The sequence below is a fragment of the Cyprinodon tularosa genome, unplaced genomic scaffold (genome assembly GCF_016077235.1).
Source record: "Cyprinodon tularosa strain WSP-4 unplaced genomic scaffold, ASM1607723v1 ctg329, whole genome shotgun sequence".
Taxonomy (NCBI): Eukaryota; Metazoa; Chordata; class Actinopteri; order Cyprinodontiformes; family Cyprinodontidae; genus Cyprinodon; species Cyprinodon tularosa.
In genome coordinates this window covers 947,634-964,453 of record NW_024039040.1, presented here as the reverse complement: position 1 = coordinate 964,453, position 16,820 = coordinate 947,634, and the positions used below count along the sequence as shown (strand labels likewise).

Genomic DNA, 16,820 nt, shown 5'->3' with positions numbered 1-16,820 from the left:
TTATGTCTTCATTCCCCTCATTCAACAGCATCTCAACATCTTCAGAGATGGCTGGGATGACCATCCCCTTTCAACAGAAGGGAACCTCTCTCCCAATCAGCTATGGTATTTGGGGCAGCAGCATCATTCCCAGGAGTGTGATGATCAGGTTGGCTTGTGTACTGTACAAATATTAGAGCTGTTAGATATTTTATTTTCTACATGATTGTGTCTTACTTTTCCTACAGGATCTACATATTCCACTAATAGATTGGGATAGCAGCGGCCTCATACCCCGTGAGCCCAACTCCGGCATCACCGTACCCGAGATTGAATGTCCACTGAGCCATGAAGAACTTGCTGGCTTGATTGCGGCTGTGAACCCAGTGGGATCATCAAATCTTGGTGCTGACATTTATTTAACAACACTGCAGTACTTGCAGAGCATTGGCTACATGTAACCTTCGTAGTAGTTTTGATGATGTATAACAGAAGACAAAGACATCTCATCTTTTTTGATGGCATTTCATTTTTTTATTCATGTTTCAAATAAGTTTGTTGTGAACAGGTAAAGAGCATTGTAAAACACAACTGTTAAGACATTGAAGTTACGCTTTTGCAGCAGCCTGAGAGGTCTAGCAATTATTTGTGCCAGATATTCAACTGAGTGACATTCTGAATAATTCAACATTTTATAAAGGTGAACAGTAATCTGAAAGTCAAATATGATCTATTGTCATGTTTTCAAAGCTTTTGTAACTTTGTTGATGACCGAGAAGGCTCATTTAAAGCTTTGTTTCATAAAATGGTGTTTACATTAAACCTTTGTAAAGTATTAAGCCTTTTTTGACATTTTATATACATTGCCAATGTAATTAGTAATGGAGACTCCACACTCACCATTTTGAGATACTGCTATAATTCTATCTTTTCCATTGTTTAGATGGAATTAATAAAGGTCTAAAGTATAAAAATGAAACATCAAACAACACTGCAGATTAATGAACAGATTAACCATATTTTAATTGGAATTCCTTTAACTAACTGAACTTTGGTGCTGAAAAACATTTGATGTAATGTGGCCTAACAACATAATGCAGCCAAACATGCTGTCATGTTTTAGAGTTCAAATTAGTCCAAAGCCAGAGTCATTAGTTGCAATGCAACTCTCCAAACTGTGTTGGAATTGGTCATAAGTTGTGTAGTGACTAGGCAAACGTAGGATGTGAAAGCAAGTGGAAGATGTTGGATGGTCTGCCTGTACCACTTTCACTTGCATGTCCTGCATGGGCATCTCCCAGCCAACCCAGAATTTCACCAACTGCTTCCGTTTGTTTTCCGTCACTAAAAGGCAACAAATGACACAGAGAATATATGTGTTAACTGAGCAGAATTGTGATTCAGAACAAATTTTCAATATCTAGATTGTTAGCAAAGGTTTTCTAAAACACATTTTATTCTTGTTCATTATCGAGTCCTATTGGAATCTTCGTAGGCAGGTTTAAAAGTAATTTCAAACAGTTTAAAATAAACGTGTAACAATTCTCTGAATACAGCATCTATTCAAAATAAACCTGTGCATTGTGACAGCACATATTCCAAAAAATGTATACCTTTCTCCACAAATTGGCGCAGGTAGCCAGCAACTAAGGATTTGGCAGTAACTGAGCATCCATCCTCATTCTGCTCCCCCTCTTCAGGCCAGATTATGTTTTTAAGGACCATCTTCATGAAAGTAAAAAAGCGAGTGTGATCTCAAGTAACAACAGTATAAAAGTCAAACAGTTCTATTTGAATCCTAAACAAAATACCTGGGCACTACATTCAGCCATCTTCTGACATGGGAAAATCACAGCTGCAACATCTGGCCTGGCCTCCAATAGTGGCAACAACATCGACTCTTGCAGGCCCTGCCTCAGCTGCCGGATTTGTTGTGAGGTTCGCTCAAGCACCTAGATAAATATTTAAAATATTTAATTGTCAAGGAGTAAACACTGTTCCTCAATGAGATCACACACCCTGCATATCAAAGAAATATAGAACAGCCTATTATTGTAAGCAAACAAAGGAAAAAGAAGAATTACTATGGTACACTGGAGTAGCCTAATCTCTTTAATGTTGAATGCATGTGTTGTCTGTGCTATAAGCTTAAAACACGAGGGAATGCTCACTGTGGTTGAGTGTAGGGATTTAGCGATATGAAAATTTTGTATCACAATTATTGTGACCAAAAGGATCACGGTTATAATTTTTATCACAGTATTATAAAAAAATACCCCTCAGCATCTTTAAAAATATCCAAAATGGATCTAAATGTCTAATTTGTCCTTTTTAAAGAGGGAAAAAATCCAAAGAGAACTGTCCATGTGCAGCCTTTGTTGTCTTTCACCATGCTTTCATAAATTAAACATTGCAAATTGCGACTATTACTGCTTTTCTAGCTAATGAGCATCATCACTGGGAGTTTTTCATAGCGCATTAATCAGGCACGGTTTTAATGATAATTAAAATTTGAAACAGTATTACTAATCGTTGGTAGTTTTGTCACGGTTAACCATTTTACTGGTAATCGTTACACCCCTAGTTTAGTGAAAATAATGCAATCAAAACACTGCCTATTAGGTTATATTTATGATTTCTTGACATATCCTTTATTTTCTTATGTCCAAGAGTTTAACCTAAATCCTAAAATTAGACAAGGCCTGACAAAGAAAATAATCACTGCCACAACTTATTATTAATAACCACCTGTTGCTCATTGACCTCACCGCATGTTTAAGAAGACTTTGTAAAAGCCAGGCACGGTTGGTTTTGGTCAATACAGTCCCAAGATAAAGCTAGGTGATCAACAGCTGCTTTTTGGTCCTCCGTGAGAGTGCGGACGTCTCTCTTTTCATCATCTGTAGTGAGCTTAATGGGAAAAAGTTGAGACCATATACTTAAAGGTATAGTCCGAAGTTGCCCCCTTAAAAAATAAACGTTAGACTTAAGGAAGTGAAATCCATCTCAAAACCCGCCTTTGGGCCTCTACTCCCGTGCGGTGGTGCGCTTGAACGCAACTCTCTCTCCCCCTGCCTGTAATTCGCTGTTTTTTATTGTTTTGGTCTGGTCGGGACGTTTCTGGGTGGAGATTTCTGTTTATATCGGCAGCCAATGACAGAGCTAAGAGCATGACGCTGTGTGGAAATAAGCTCATGATTGGAGCAGATGCCAGTCACTCGAACTCTCAAAGGAAAAAAAAGAAAGACAGAAAACACTGTGGATGCACCGAAGAAAAGGTAAGAGCTTCAGATAATGCAGTTTGGAAAGCCAGAGTTAATAATAGTTTGGCTTTTACCCGCTACTGAGCTCTGAAGGAGAAGCTTGAAGTTGAATAGGCTAGCTAGAACGAGGCGGCCATTTGCCAGAGAGGGAGGAGCGCAAATTTTGAATACTGTTGTTTGCAAACAGAAACGCTGGACTGGAGGGACTTCGGACTCTACCTTTAAATACAGAAAGATGTGCATCTTTTCTGGTGAAGCATACATCATGTTACAGTTTCAACCTACCAGCTCTATTGTCTCTCGGATGTCAATGTATGCCACATCTTCCAGCACAATGGGTGCTGTCTCAGTGGAGCCTCCCAGCAACACATGCAAGATTGCAGGACTGATGCCTGTTAGAGGAGGACCACCATGGAGAAAAGAGTGGCCTATCATCCTTCCTGCCATCTTGAACAAGTCACTTTGTACAAGCACTTTTGAGGTGGAAGGAATGAGATGGTCAGGTTGGCCCTCAAAAAGTAAAGTTCCAGTTCTATTTCCTGCATGAACAAAGAAAAAAAGCACAAGCTTGAGATGTGTGTACCGGTACTATGGGAAAAAGAAGGGCATCAATTGATTCCTTAGGCAACAAGGAATTAGCCAGGTCATGTTAAAATTTGCTGTGTGTTGTGCATTTTGTTATGCATATGAATTTTTGGTTCAGCGATATGCATGTTAAAACCCATGTGCCATATAGGAGAAAAAGAGGTGGGGAGGGGAGACTACACATCCAAGAGACTTACCAAAATCCTTGGAAAATCCAGTTTGCAACTTGTGCATCAGTAGGCTGAAGAAATGGCGTTTTACACCCTCTCCAATTGCTACATCACCTGACAGAAACCAACAAAAAACAGGTCAAGTTGTACTTGAGGCTAAAGAAAGCTTTAGTTGGCAGATTTGTTTATAATTTAGCAAATAAATTAAAATTAAAAGGAAAATACTGATGGCTGTTTGTATGAAGTTACCTTCCAATCTGCAATGGAGTGGTCTGGCCCAGTCTACTTTATGGACCTTGTAAAAGTTGATTAGTCTCTCCTCCTGTTCCTCAACATCCTCTCTCAAGTCGAGTTTTACTTTCAGGATTGGCTCGTCTTCTTTCTGCTCCAGTAAATACTTCCTGTACAGGACTAAAGCCCTTTCTGGAGCTTCAACTCTTCTCCAGGCTGTAAAAGGTTAAACTGTAATTACATTCCAATCAAAAGGAAACACACTCATTGTGTTGCTTCTAATGCATGTATTAGAATTATCTGACCTATATATATATATATATATATATATATATATATATATATATATATATATATATATATATATATATATATATATATAAAATATAATATATATGAATAAAGAAAATGTAATGAAAAACACACCATCATTTACTGCAGGTGATGGCCCCAATGGTCTGCTTTGTGGTGTGTCGAATGCTAGACTAAAGTTTGAAGTGCTAGCAATGCTGCTTTCGGTGGTACTGCTGTCCATGGGAAACCCCGGTGATACACTTTGGTCTGATGGAACTGATGTAACATGTTCCATCAGAGGGCTAGATGACATAACATACATTTTAATATTCATATTGAATTAGTAGCAAATTAAAGAACTGCTTCAGTTGAATGCACAGTTCAATTCATGTATGTTTGCAATTAATGAAAAACAGATAACACAGGTGCACTCAAATAAAGAAACAACAACGGTTACAGACAGAATCCAACCTTTCTCCACAAAAACTTGCATGGAGAGGCATCATCTCCGGAGAGAACTTCTCTCCGCATATGGGGCAGGCATCCTGTAGTGTGACAGTCAGTTCAACATTTTAAACCATCATTAAGTGACACTGAAATGACAGATTTCTTGAGGTTAAAATAATGTTTACATCACAAGGTCTCCAATCAGTGAAATCCACCTTCTACGTATCTGTGACAAATTGTGGATACCTTCATAGTAGTTTCTGACTTTTGTCAATTTCTGTCTAAATGATTGCTTACCATACAAATGATATCTTCCTCCTGGTCATTTTCCGCTATCACTACAGGTTCCACATTCTGCATTCAAAGGACAGGCAAACATTATATAGCCTGGTACACCAGCCTGACTATCACCATGTATGAGATGCACGGCAAGTCAGTCTGGGTTCCTCCGCTGGAGACTGATTTCCAATGCGAGCGAGAGGCGAGACTAATAGGAACAAACTGAACTGGAGAAAATCAGTCAGAGGCACCCGGAAGTGACGTAAACATCTTTTTGTAAGAGGAAAGCCCTCAGAGCAGCAAGATAATGTGGTTTTAAGGACATCTGCACCTCATTTGATACAACAGAATGGCATTGTTATATAGTCGCTCCTCTGCGGCCGCCATTCTTACTATTTTTGGTTATTTATGGTTATCTAAAGATATGTATGTTAGGTAAACAGGTCTCCCTTGAAAAAGAGACTGCGATCTCAATGGGACTTACCTGTATAAATATAGGTAATGTTAAATAAAAAAAAAATAAAAAAAAGAACTAAGCTGCCGAAAAAGATTTATTGCAAAGTCCCGCCTTCTGTGCTGTGATTGGTCCAGTCAATTTTTTACCGGAGTGGAAATCACTTTCCAATCAAGGAACCCAGACTTTATTTATTTATTTATTTAATTTATTTCGAACAGACAGTAAAAACAATCAAGAAAGAAAAAAAATTTGAATGAAACAAACTTAAGAATGAAAATATAAAACAAATTATTTTGCCCATGTGACATGTAAATTTTATATTTTCTGTTCGAAAAGGAGCAGGTAGAAGATACATCTTATAATGTCCTGCCCCTTTCCTACTTGTCAATTTATCCTCAATTAAATGTCAAAACATCAAAAAACCAAAAAAAACACTTGTTTCCATTCCACATGATGTTTAGCCATGTACAATTATTTTAAGTACTATTTATGTCCTCAATTACATTATAGACTATTAAACAGTCATCTTATATAGCGTATTTTGAAATGAGCTCGGTTTTAATCAGTTTATTAAATTGGTTTGCATTTTTTATTTTTTTAAACTCGTCATTCAATCCATTCCAGACATTTACTCCACACACAGATAAACAAAAACTCTTCCTGGTTGTTCTAAAGTGTTGTTTTTTAAAGTATCCTTCACTTTTTAGATCATAACCCCCTTCTCTGTCACCAAACATTTCCTGTATATTGTGTGGAAGTTTTTGATTTCGGACCTTAAACATGAATTGTGAAGTTCTAAATATTACCAGGTCCCAGAATTTCAGTATATTTGATTTGATAAATAACTGGTTTGTGTGTTCCCAGTATCCCACTTTATGTAGTATTCGGATTGATTTCTTTTGTAAAACGTATAATGGCTATAAATTTGTTTTGTATGTATTCCCCCAAACTTCCACACAATATGTTAAATGTGGTACAATGAGTGTGTTGTACAAAATAAACAAAGATTTGTAGCCCAGGACGAAACTAATTCTTCTTATAACAGCAACATTTTTGGCTATTTTAGATTTTACTAGGCTGATCTGAGGTTTCCAGCTAAACGTATCGTCTAATATGACACCCAAGAATTTTATTTCATGTACTTGTTCTAAATCAACACTTTCAATTGATATTTTAATTGGTTTATTTTCCTGTTTTTTATTGTTTCTGAATATCATGAATTTGGTTTTATCTAAATTTACTGATAATTTATTGTTTTTGAGCCAATGCTGTAATTTTTCCATTTCTGTGTTGACCACTTCTGAAAGTTGTTGAAGGTTTTCTCCAGTACAGAAGATACTTGTATCATCAGCAAATAGAATGTACTTTATAAGGTTTGATATTTTAACTATGTCGTTTATATACAGATTGAACAGTTTGGGTCCCAAAACTGATCCCTGCGGAACTCCACAAGTTATTTTTAGTAGATCTGATTTCTGACCATCTATTTCTACAAATTGTTTCCTTTCTCCAATGTAGCTCCTAAGCCAGTTTAATGCCACCCCTCTAATTCCAAACCTTTCCAGTTTTTTTATTAACATGTCATGATTGATGGTATCAAAAGCTTTTTTTGAGATCCAGAAATGCAAATTTCTTTTTATCCATATTGTCTGTAATTTCTTCTGTTAATGCCATCAGTGCCATTGAAGTGGATCGGTTTTCTCTGAAACCATATTGGCAATCTGTCAAAATGTTTTGTTTTTCAATGAAATTATCTAACCTTTTACTAAACACTTTTTCTAGTATTTTTGAAAATTGACACAGAAGGGGCACAGGTCTATAATTACTAATAGTATGCTTATCTCCAGATTTAAATAGAGGAATAACCTTCGCTATTTTCATTGCATTTGGAAATGTTCCAGTTATGAATGACAAGTTGCAGATGTAAGTTAGAGGATCTGCAATGTCATCAATTATCTTTTTTATAAGTGACATGCTAATTTCATTACAGTCCGTTGATTTTTTATTGTTGCATTGATTAACTATGTCCTTAATTTCTATTTTATGTACTGGTTTCAGGTACATAGATGATGCATTTTGTTTAGTACAAATTTCCAGTGTGTCCACATCCAGTGGATTTCATTTATTTATTTGTTCTGCTAACTTAGGCCCTACATTTACAAAATATTCATTAAATCCATTTACTATCTCAACTATTTCAATCAGGTTTTTGTCATTATAAGTAATACAGTTGGGGTGAGTAGTGTTAGAAGAATTCTTTCTTATCAAGCTGTGTAACGTTTTCCATATCCCTTTAATGTTTTGTTTATTATTTTCTAATATTTTAGAATAATAATCTTTTTTACATTTTCTCATAATAATAGTTAATTTATTTTTATAAGTTTTATATTTTTGCTCTGCTTCAATCGTTTTATATTTTATAAATTGTTTGTATAGATTATTCTTTTTCTTACATGCATTTTGTAATCCTTTAGTAATCCATGGCTTATATTTGTTTTTTTTGCCTGTAATTACAAGGTACAGTTGGACAGTTTTTATTATAAAATGCTTTAAATATTTTGATAAATATCTCAAAAGCCTTATCAATATTTTTTTCTTCATACAGCACTTTCCAGTTCTGTGATTGTAAATCGTTTCTTAATGCTCTTATTCAGTCTTCTGATATTATTCTTTTGTAAGTGATGTTGGTACCCTTATCTATTTTTCTGCAAACCTTTTCTAGGATAACAAACACTGGAAGATGGTCACTGATGTCATTTACAAGAAGTCCACTTCTCAATTTACTTTCCATGTAATTAGTAAATATATTGTCAATCAGGGTTGAACTGTGCGTTGTTATTCTACTTGGTTTAGTAATTAATGGATATAAACCTAAACTATGCATAGTGTCGATAAAGTTAGATGTACTTCTAACCTTATTTGGATCCAACATATCAATATTAAAGTCTCCACAGATGAAAATTATCTTTTGGTTTATCTTAGCAAACAATGTTTCCATGTAATTTGTAAAGACTTCAGTGTCAGATGCTGGTGCTCTATACACACAGCTGACTATTATATTTTTCTGCTTCTCAAACTGGATTTCAATAGTAATGCATTCCATCACTTCATCAACTGACACTGACAGTTTTTCAACCACCTTATATTTGAGTTCATTTTTTATGTACAACGCTACACCGCCACCTTTTTTATTCTTTCTGTTTATATAATTAAACTCATACCCTTCGAGTGGGAAGTCTGCTCCCCTCTCAGAGGTGAGCCAGGTTTCTGTTATTGCTATGACGCTGAATGACTTTTTTAGTTGATATAAATACTCTTTGATATTTTCATAATTAGCATAAAGGCTACAGCTATTGAAGTGAATAATTGACATTTCTTGATCTGAATTAAAGCATTGGCTATAGTTATCATCAGTGTAATAATGACAATTGTCAGTCAAATAATCAAGGAAATTGTTGTCTGGGTCAATATCTGTGTCTATATTCATGTGTAAATTTACATTTTATTACTGGATTTTCTGAAAGTTGATCAGAAGTTGCCTGTTTGTCCTGTTTCACTGATATTTATCCAACTCTTCAATTTGTCTAATGATCAGTACCTTGGCTTCCTCTGGTAAACCGTTTAATTTGATATAAACCCTGCAGTTTGAGGTCCATGTTGACTGTATTTTCTTTTGTTTCCTGAGAAAACGTGCTTGTCTTGCTATATCTGCGTTAATTTTTCATTTATATAAACATTGGACCCTTTTAATTTTCTCCCTTGTTTTAGGAATTCATTTTTGTGTTTTCTGTTTGTAAACCTCATTACAATAACAGGTTTAACTCCTTTGTTTTTTTTTGTGGAAGTGGATGGCACGCTTCAATGTCATTATTATCAATGCTGATGCCCTTGTTACTAAAGAATGACATTACGTGTTTTTCAAAAGTTCCTTGCTCTTCGTCCCTTTCTTCAGTATTGTTTGCTGTGTATCTCATACATGGTGTTAGTCAAATTGGTTTGCCATGCTATAAATTATAAGACCCAAAATTACATATAATCTAGCCTTCACAACACTGAATCACTTTACTTACATCATCACACTGACAAGACTCGAGGTGAAAAGGTAGCAGCTGCAGTGGAACTGATGCACCGCAGGTCATGCAGTAATTTTTCGGCATATTCTCGAATTCTGGTGCATTGTATGGTAAAGGGACAATGTCTATCTTTTCTTGTAATGGGACGATATAGATGGTAATCTTCCCATTGTTGGAGGAGGACTTCAGTATTTTTGATGTGTAACCCACTGAGGACTGGGGTAGCGGAGTGGTTTTCCTTTGGCCATTCCCACCTTAAAAAGTACAAAACATTCATGGAAAAATTTAAATATTGTATATTATACTATTAAATATCATAATGTTATATATCGTTGTATTTTTTTCAAATATTGTCAAAAATGATACACTGTATGGTTATTTGTTCAACAAACATGGCATCATAGTCTCACCAGTGGCTTTTTGAAGAAGCCAGCCACCACGTAACTGTCGCAGTTTTGGGTATTCTTCAAGGAGAACTTTGGTTATCTATAAAATAAACAGACCTGGCTTAAATTCAAGTATGTAATAACCCTATACCTTATAATGGTATATGGTATATTTTAGAGATGTCCCGATCAGATTTTTTTGTTTTGCCACGCAGTCATTTGATTTTGAGAAGGGGTCGATACTGAGTCCTGATCTGATGCTTCTACAATACAATAAAAATTTAAGAAAAAAAAAATTAAAGGACAGTGCTTCCCCAACAAAATCTTGTAGATTTGGTGATATCACTGGTCAGAGAGGGGTGTCATATCATATCATCACACTGTGCATAAATGATCCCAAACTGTGGGGTACTTGTAAAACAATTGTGCTAAAATAAATAATAATATAGATGCCAAAATGAATGTTCTAATACAGGGAGATTTATCTGTGAAGTTGATGCATTTATTTTCTAAACAACTACATTATAACTCATGCCATATAAAAATAAATATTTGGCATTTTCTCATTAAAAGAAGCAAATTTTGGGATTGCAGTTGTTTTGATGAAATGGTGAACTGAATCCACAAAAAAAACACTTTATCCTCATTATTTATGAAGTTTATGATCTTTAAAGCCTTCTGGCTTATTAGGTTTGTGTGCACCACGTTCGGGTGTTCTGTCAAAAGATGGTACTTTTGTTGCGCCACAGTTTTGTTCCGACCCTTGCAGCACATCAGCTCACACCTTGAGCGTTTGGGAGAGGCCACCGCTCTGCACAATGTGTCCATATGCAGAGCAGATGGCTGGCAGCGCTTCTGCAGGTGGAGGCGGTAATGCAGCTTCAATTTAGGGTGCTTTCACACCTACCTGGTTTGGTCTGGTAAAAGTGGACTGGGGTCCGAACACCTGCAAGTGCGGTACGTTTGGGCAGGTGGGAAAGTAGACCAGTTTGTTTTGGTCCGGACTAAAGAACCGCACCGAGAACGACCTCTGGAGGTGGTCTCTGTACGGTTCCATGCAGACTCCAGTATGGTTCACTAATGGTGAGAACACTGCGCAGCCTCGATTTGGCCCATTTACAACAGTTCACTTCATCCTACATGATAAATTAAACAGAAGATACTGGAGAAATCGCAGGAGACACGCATTTCCAAAATACAAGATGGGTCAGGAGCTAAGCCCATTTGCTGATGGTGTCTTGCAAAACATCTTCTCCTTGGGGACAAAAAACACTTGCAGTGTTCTCGTGTCATATGCGAGTTTCATGCTGGAGCAACAGCAGTATCTGTGCGGCTTCATAAAGCAATGCTGATAATATATCACCACAATAACAAGCAGAAGAACATAACACAGCCCGATTTTTTTCTTCCAGGATTTTCCTTCTTCGCCATCGTTTCAACACAAAACAGTATTTTCTGAACAGCGCCAGCACATGCCTGGAGGATATAATCCATAGCAGTTGTTTTGTTTGCAGAAACACTGGTGTGAATGTCAACCAGACTAGTTGAGAACTGCAACATTGTTACAACTTTTGGGCCAACCAGACCATCTACTGGACTAAGAGGTGTGAGAGCACCCTTAGAAATGTTGATGTCATCCATGTGAAACATTTGCATTCGGAAGACATGTCACTAACATTGCGATGGCGGCCGCTGCTGCCGGGTCAATGTAAAGGAAACAGATCCAATCCCTGATCGGGATGTGAAGATTCTGATAAAGGCCAAAACCACATGATCGGCCCCAATTTCTGATCTGGTGATTGGATTGGGACATCCCTAGATATATTTCTGACAGTGACATGTGGAATGTGAGTTAGGGTTTTTAGGTGCTTATAGAGCAAAATGAACGAGTTTGTTCTAGGAACAAATTCTAGGAAAATTGCCCCTTGTTATGTGAAATTGAGTATACAATATTAATCTTTCATGTTAAGTGGTTGTAATTCAAAACATTGTCAAGTGTTTTTCTCTCAGATCTTGTCACTTTCTAACAATTTCTTGCAACACTATAACAAAGTTATGAAACAAATGAGGAATCCTGTAAATACATAAAACTGGAAAACACTGAGGGCTAAGAAAAATATGTATTCTATCAATTCTCCACAATTATTCATGTGTCATGTTATAAAAATTGCATTACCTCTGCATGATCAGCATCATCTGCAAGAGTTACAGTTCTCCTTCCTAATCCAGCTTGCAGGAGCACTGTTTCGTCTCTTGGAGTCCTGGTTGAATTTTCCGGTAACAGGCAGAACTGGAGTTCTAACAAACGTGAACATGTTGGCCTTGTTGGTTCAAGTGCTTTCCTTTTAAAACGTGCCCGGTTTCTAGTAAACATGGCAGGAAAAGACCTTGAAATAGGAAGATGAGATATTAGGACAACAGATGGATCAATAAATAAATGTGGCTAAATTTTTCCTTTGTGAAGTACAAAAAACGAGAAAGAATATTACTAGAATATAAAAAGTTACCGAAAATCCCAGTGTAAATCTAAATCTGTATCACTGTGATGTTTGCACAATTTTCAGAGGATTAACTACATGGATAAAGTGTGTCCAAGCTTTTGACAAGAAATGTATGACTTTACTTTACTTAAACAGTCCATTCATAAAATCTTGAAATGGGGCTTTCATTATCATTTTCATTGTTTCATTGTTCCTTACCTTTGCATCTCCTGCTGAACTGTGTTTTGTCTAACAGGCTGGTTAGTAGAAGACGTACTAGGGGTGCAAGCCTGAGTTTCCGTAGACCGAACTGATCTTTGTGAACTGCTTGACCGTTCCACATTGCTAGCGGAATGTTGCATTGGACGTCTTCTAATGCAGCTGAGAATATTTCTCACAGCAGTTTCAATATCTGCATTCTGTTGATCCTAGCAAGGCATAAAATTAATCATTAAGGCTTTTACGTCCCTAAACGTAATAACTCATTTCTCAACACTTAGCAATGCAACATTAATGTTGTAGGCAAATGTGTCAGGCTAGCAGTGTTCAGCTTAAGTCCATCTACTTCACTCTGTAATGAACTAATATTTGATAGGTTTACTTCAGCATGTCCAAAAATAAGTAAAACATATACAGGGTCTACTACAGGTCTATTATAACAGTTATTACTGTTGGGATAATTTTTCACGAGTGCAATGGCTTTTGAAAAAGAAACTTTAAGCAGTTGTTTAACATCCATAATTAGAGGTGCAAGATCATTAGCGGTCCGATAACAGGAAATTATATCATTCCGATTAGTCCGATATCATGACAACTTACCCTGATAACATTTATATTATTTTTGTCAGCACAATAGTGCTCTGCTCACATTATAAGACCACAGTTATTGTTGTTTAAAACTGCTCATATGTACTCAAACAGGTCTGACCTGTCAGTCATAATTTTTTTACAAATAACATTTTTTAGATTGTGTTAACATACAATAAATGTTTGAATCTAACTTGTCAGCATCATTTACTATAATTTTTTTTTTTTTATCAGACTTTTTCAGTTTGAAATCCCGATGGATGTACCTGCATCAGTTCAAGGAGCCTTAATTTTTGTATCAGTAAACAATGCACCTTATTTAAGTTGATGTGCATTTGAGATATCAAATAGTTTGACATCTTTTAGAAAATGTTTGAGAGGCTTGCTGATAGTTTTTCTCTGTAAAAATAAATATTTCTTCATTTAAAGAATGAAAAGTCTTTTTGGCTTTGTTAACAGTATTGATATCATGATTAGGTATGTATGTGTGTTATCGGTTATCAGCTATCGGTATTGGCCTTTAGGAGCTGAAATATATCAGTTAATCAATATTGTTTTTTTTTTTTATAAGTTATCATGCATCCCTATCCATAATAAAATGTTTAAATGACAGTGAGTTTCAAAATACCGGTACTGCGTAAAATCTATATTCTCTGTAGTTTTCGTTTAATCACACATAATTCAGCAATATCATGCAAATATTGTGATGTTGTAAAACTTGAATTTGGATTGACATTAGAGATCATTGAAGTTATAACGTTGTTTTTGTTTATTGTTATTATATTATTAGAGTATCTGTGTGAACTATCTCACCAGTACAGAGTAATCACAGCCACAGCTGTTTCACTGTTTAATTACCTTTCCATTTGACAATAATCCCCCCCCCCCAATGTATTTACAGTAAGCCCCATAAACAGAACATCTGTCACTGATCAAACAGGTAAACTTTTTAAATCCATAGATCACATGTAAAACCAAATCAGCTGCAATATAACGTTTGATATTAATCTGATTTTAACAACAAGCATTAATTGTATTTATCTAATGAGCTCTCTGGCCACACATACAGGAAGGTGAACAGGGAGGCTGCAGTGACGTCCAAACGACCGATGCAGTAAAGTCTACCTGTGGTACCACCCGCTAGCTTGTGGTACCACCAGCTGAATCCTGCAACCCGCTCGCCCTACAGAACCGAATTCCCTGATCGAAATGAATCTAGTAAATTGAAATTTGGGTAGTATGCAGGGCTAGTTTTTGGTTATATTTGTCATTTAAAACCTGATATCTCATTTGACTCCTGATGCAAGCTAGCTAGCCATCGACGTAATAAAACCAGAGTCCATATTCACTCGAGCTTCGTGTAATTTTTATCAGTTCGATTTAAACGTGTTTATTTACTCCTACAACATAGAAAGGATGAGTCAAAACGATGTTTTTGTGAAGCAACTTGTTGCGCCATAGCAGGCAGACGTCCGAAGTGGCTTCGCTCACTCCACTCTTCACTCTGATTGGTTGACCTATGATGCCCCAGCAGGTTCACTGTGATTGCTCTCACATCTTCAAACACAAGTTCGTTTTGGCACAAATATCTCGCAAGGAATGTGACAAAAGTCAGAGCGCGGTGTCAACGCGCTGTGTCTCGCGAGAGCGCGTTTGTGTTCTTGCAGCAGCAGATTCAAGAAGCTGTTATGGCTAAATTGAGGTTGTAATGCAAGATTAACATATGCAAAAAAATAATTATAATTACAAATAAACTATCAATAATCATTTGTCAGCTGTAATTTTATTTGTGTAAAACTATATGAACCAGTAAACATTTTTTTGTGCATTCACATTTAAATCAGATTTGAGTGCAACTTCAAATTCAGTTTGTGTGTGTACGATTTTTCTTTAAAGCAAAACATTTTGGCATACAAGTTCGGATTTTTGTGGTACAAATTCTGACATTGCATTCTCAAGTTTTCACATTAAATTCACAAGTTCGTTCATTTTGGCACATATTTACCTTCATACAGAACAAATTGATCTCTTCATCATGATGAGAGTGGATGTTCTTCTGGAGGTTCTTGTAGGGCTTTAGCCCCCTGTTTCTCTTCAAAGGAGGATCATCGCAGTCAGAATGAACATGATTCTCACAACAAAAGGCCAGACAGATGAAACAGAAGTTGATGGCTTTCATTTTTTCTCCAGTGCAGAAATCACAGGCCACATATTCTGATCCAGCATGGCAGTTATCAGCAAGAACAGCTTGGAGTTTGATCTTCTTCAGCAGCTCCACTACATCTGTTAGAGGTGTGGTTTTCTCTGAGAAACCTGGGTTGAAGGTTTTCCTGCACTGAGGACAGCTGTGGATTCCTTTCTCCTCCTCTTCTTCCCAGTGGGTTTTAATACACTTTATACAGAAGTTGTGTCCACAGGGAATAGGTACCAGATACTTCAGTAGATCAAAACAGATCAGACAGTACACATCTTCTTTGTCCGTCCAAACTCTCTTTTTTGCCATTTCAGGTCTAAGAAGTAGCAACTATGAGGTTTACCTCTTTGAGAAAGAAATCTGCCTGAACTCAGAAGTTCTGCTTGGAGTAGGGAGTCTGTCAGCTCTTAAGTACTTGAAGGTTCCACCCCTTGTACCTCCCATTCTGAAGGGAAGGCAACAAGTACTACACATAAAGCAGGAAAAGGAAGGAGAGGTGTTAGTTTCAGTAAAAGCCATAAAAACAGCTTGATTAAAGATTCTAATATTTGTTTTGGTATTTTATGAATTTTTTATATTTCAAACCTATTTGAGCATTTTAAAATTTCTTTTAATTAACTAAAATGGTGAAATAATTATAACTTTCATATTACTTAATAAATAACACTTTTTATTTGGAGACAAAGGTATATTACAAGTTGATGAAGATAAAAATATAGTTAATTAATTCTTCAATGTTAGAAACTTAATATTGTTGCTTTGAAATGTTTTTTGCAGGGAGATATTCTATGTGGGTCATTGAGCTTCAGTCTCCCTTTGTTTATTACAACTAAACTTCTCTGCTGTTTTCTGTTAGATCAATGAAATACTGTCTTTTTCAGGATTCAAGTTGAACATCTGCATCAAATAAGGAGACAATTCAGTGTCAGCATTTTCTTTTTTTTTTTTTTGAGAAAGCTAGTTATAGTCAGTTACTGATTAGGAAACTATTGGTTCCTTTGTAACTACCTGATATGATGCTTGACTCAACACAGTTTATTCAGAACCAGCACTGAACTCTTCTACTCCTATTTTGCAGTAGCAAACCAGTGGTCCTCGAATAAGTACTGGTTAACTACCCTTTAGTTCCATATTAGTTCCTCTTGTGTTTCCTTATTAACTACAACATAGATTAG

General features: G+C 36.2%; 1 protein-coding gene across 3 annotated transcripts; it reads right to left on the bottom strand.

The window, feature by feature from the left end:
• Window positions 1–500: 500 nt before the first annotated feature.
• On the bottom strand, window positions 501–13,066 carry LOC119788870. Of its 3 annotated transcripts, XM_038293567.1 has the most exons (13): window positions 12,864–13,066; window positions 12,341–12,551; window positions 10,189–10,264; window positions 9,776–10,032; window positions 5,267–5,323; window positions 4,994–5,067; window positions 4,655–4,824; window positions 4,247–4,444; window positions 4,025–4,111; window positions 3,528–3,781; window positions 1,791–1,931; window positions 1,593–1,704; window positions 501–1,323 (listed from the first exon to the last, which is right to left on the bottom strand). In XM_038293567.1, the coding sequence occupies exons 1-13, from the start codon at window positions 13,004–13,006 to the stop codon at window positions 1,106–1,108; spliced, it is 1,998 nt and encodes a 665-aa protein (XP_038149495.1). In that variant the 5' UTR covers window positions 13,007–13,066; the 3' UTR covers window positions 501–1,105. The 3 variants fall into 3 exon arrangements, 2 of the variants coding, with proteins under 2 accessions (XP_038149495.1, XP_038149496.1); XR_005281514.1 differs by lacking the exons at window positions 501–1,323; window positions 1,593–1,704 and adding an exon at window positions 2,748–2,879 and having other exon boundaries at window positions 1,796–1,931; XM_038293568.1 differs by lacking the exons at window positions 501–1,323; window positions 1,593–1,704 and adding an exon at window positions 2,748–2,889 and having other exon boundaries at window positions 1,796–1,931.
• Window positions 13,067–16,820: the final 3,754 nt, after the last annotated feature.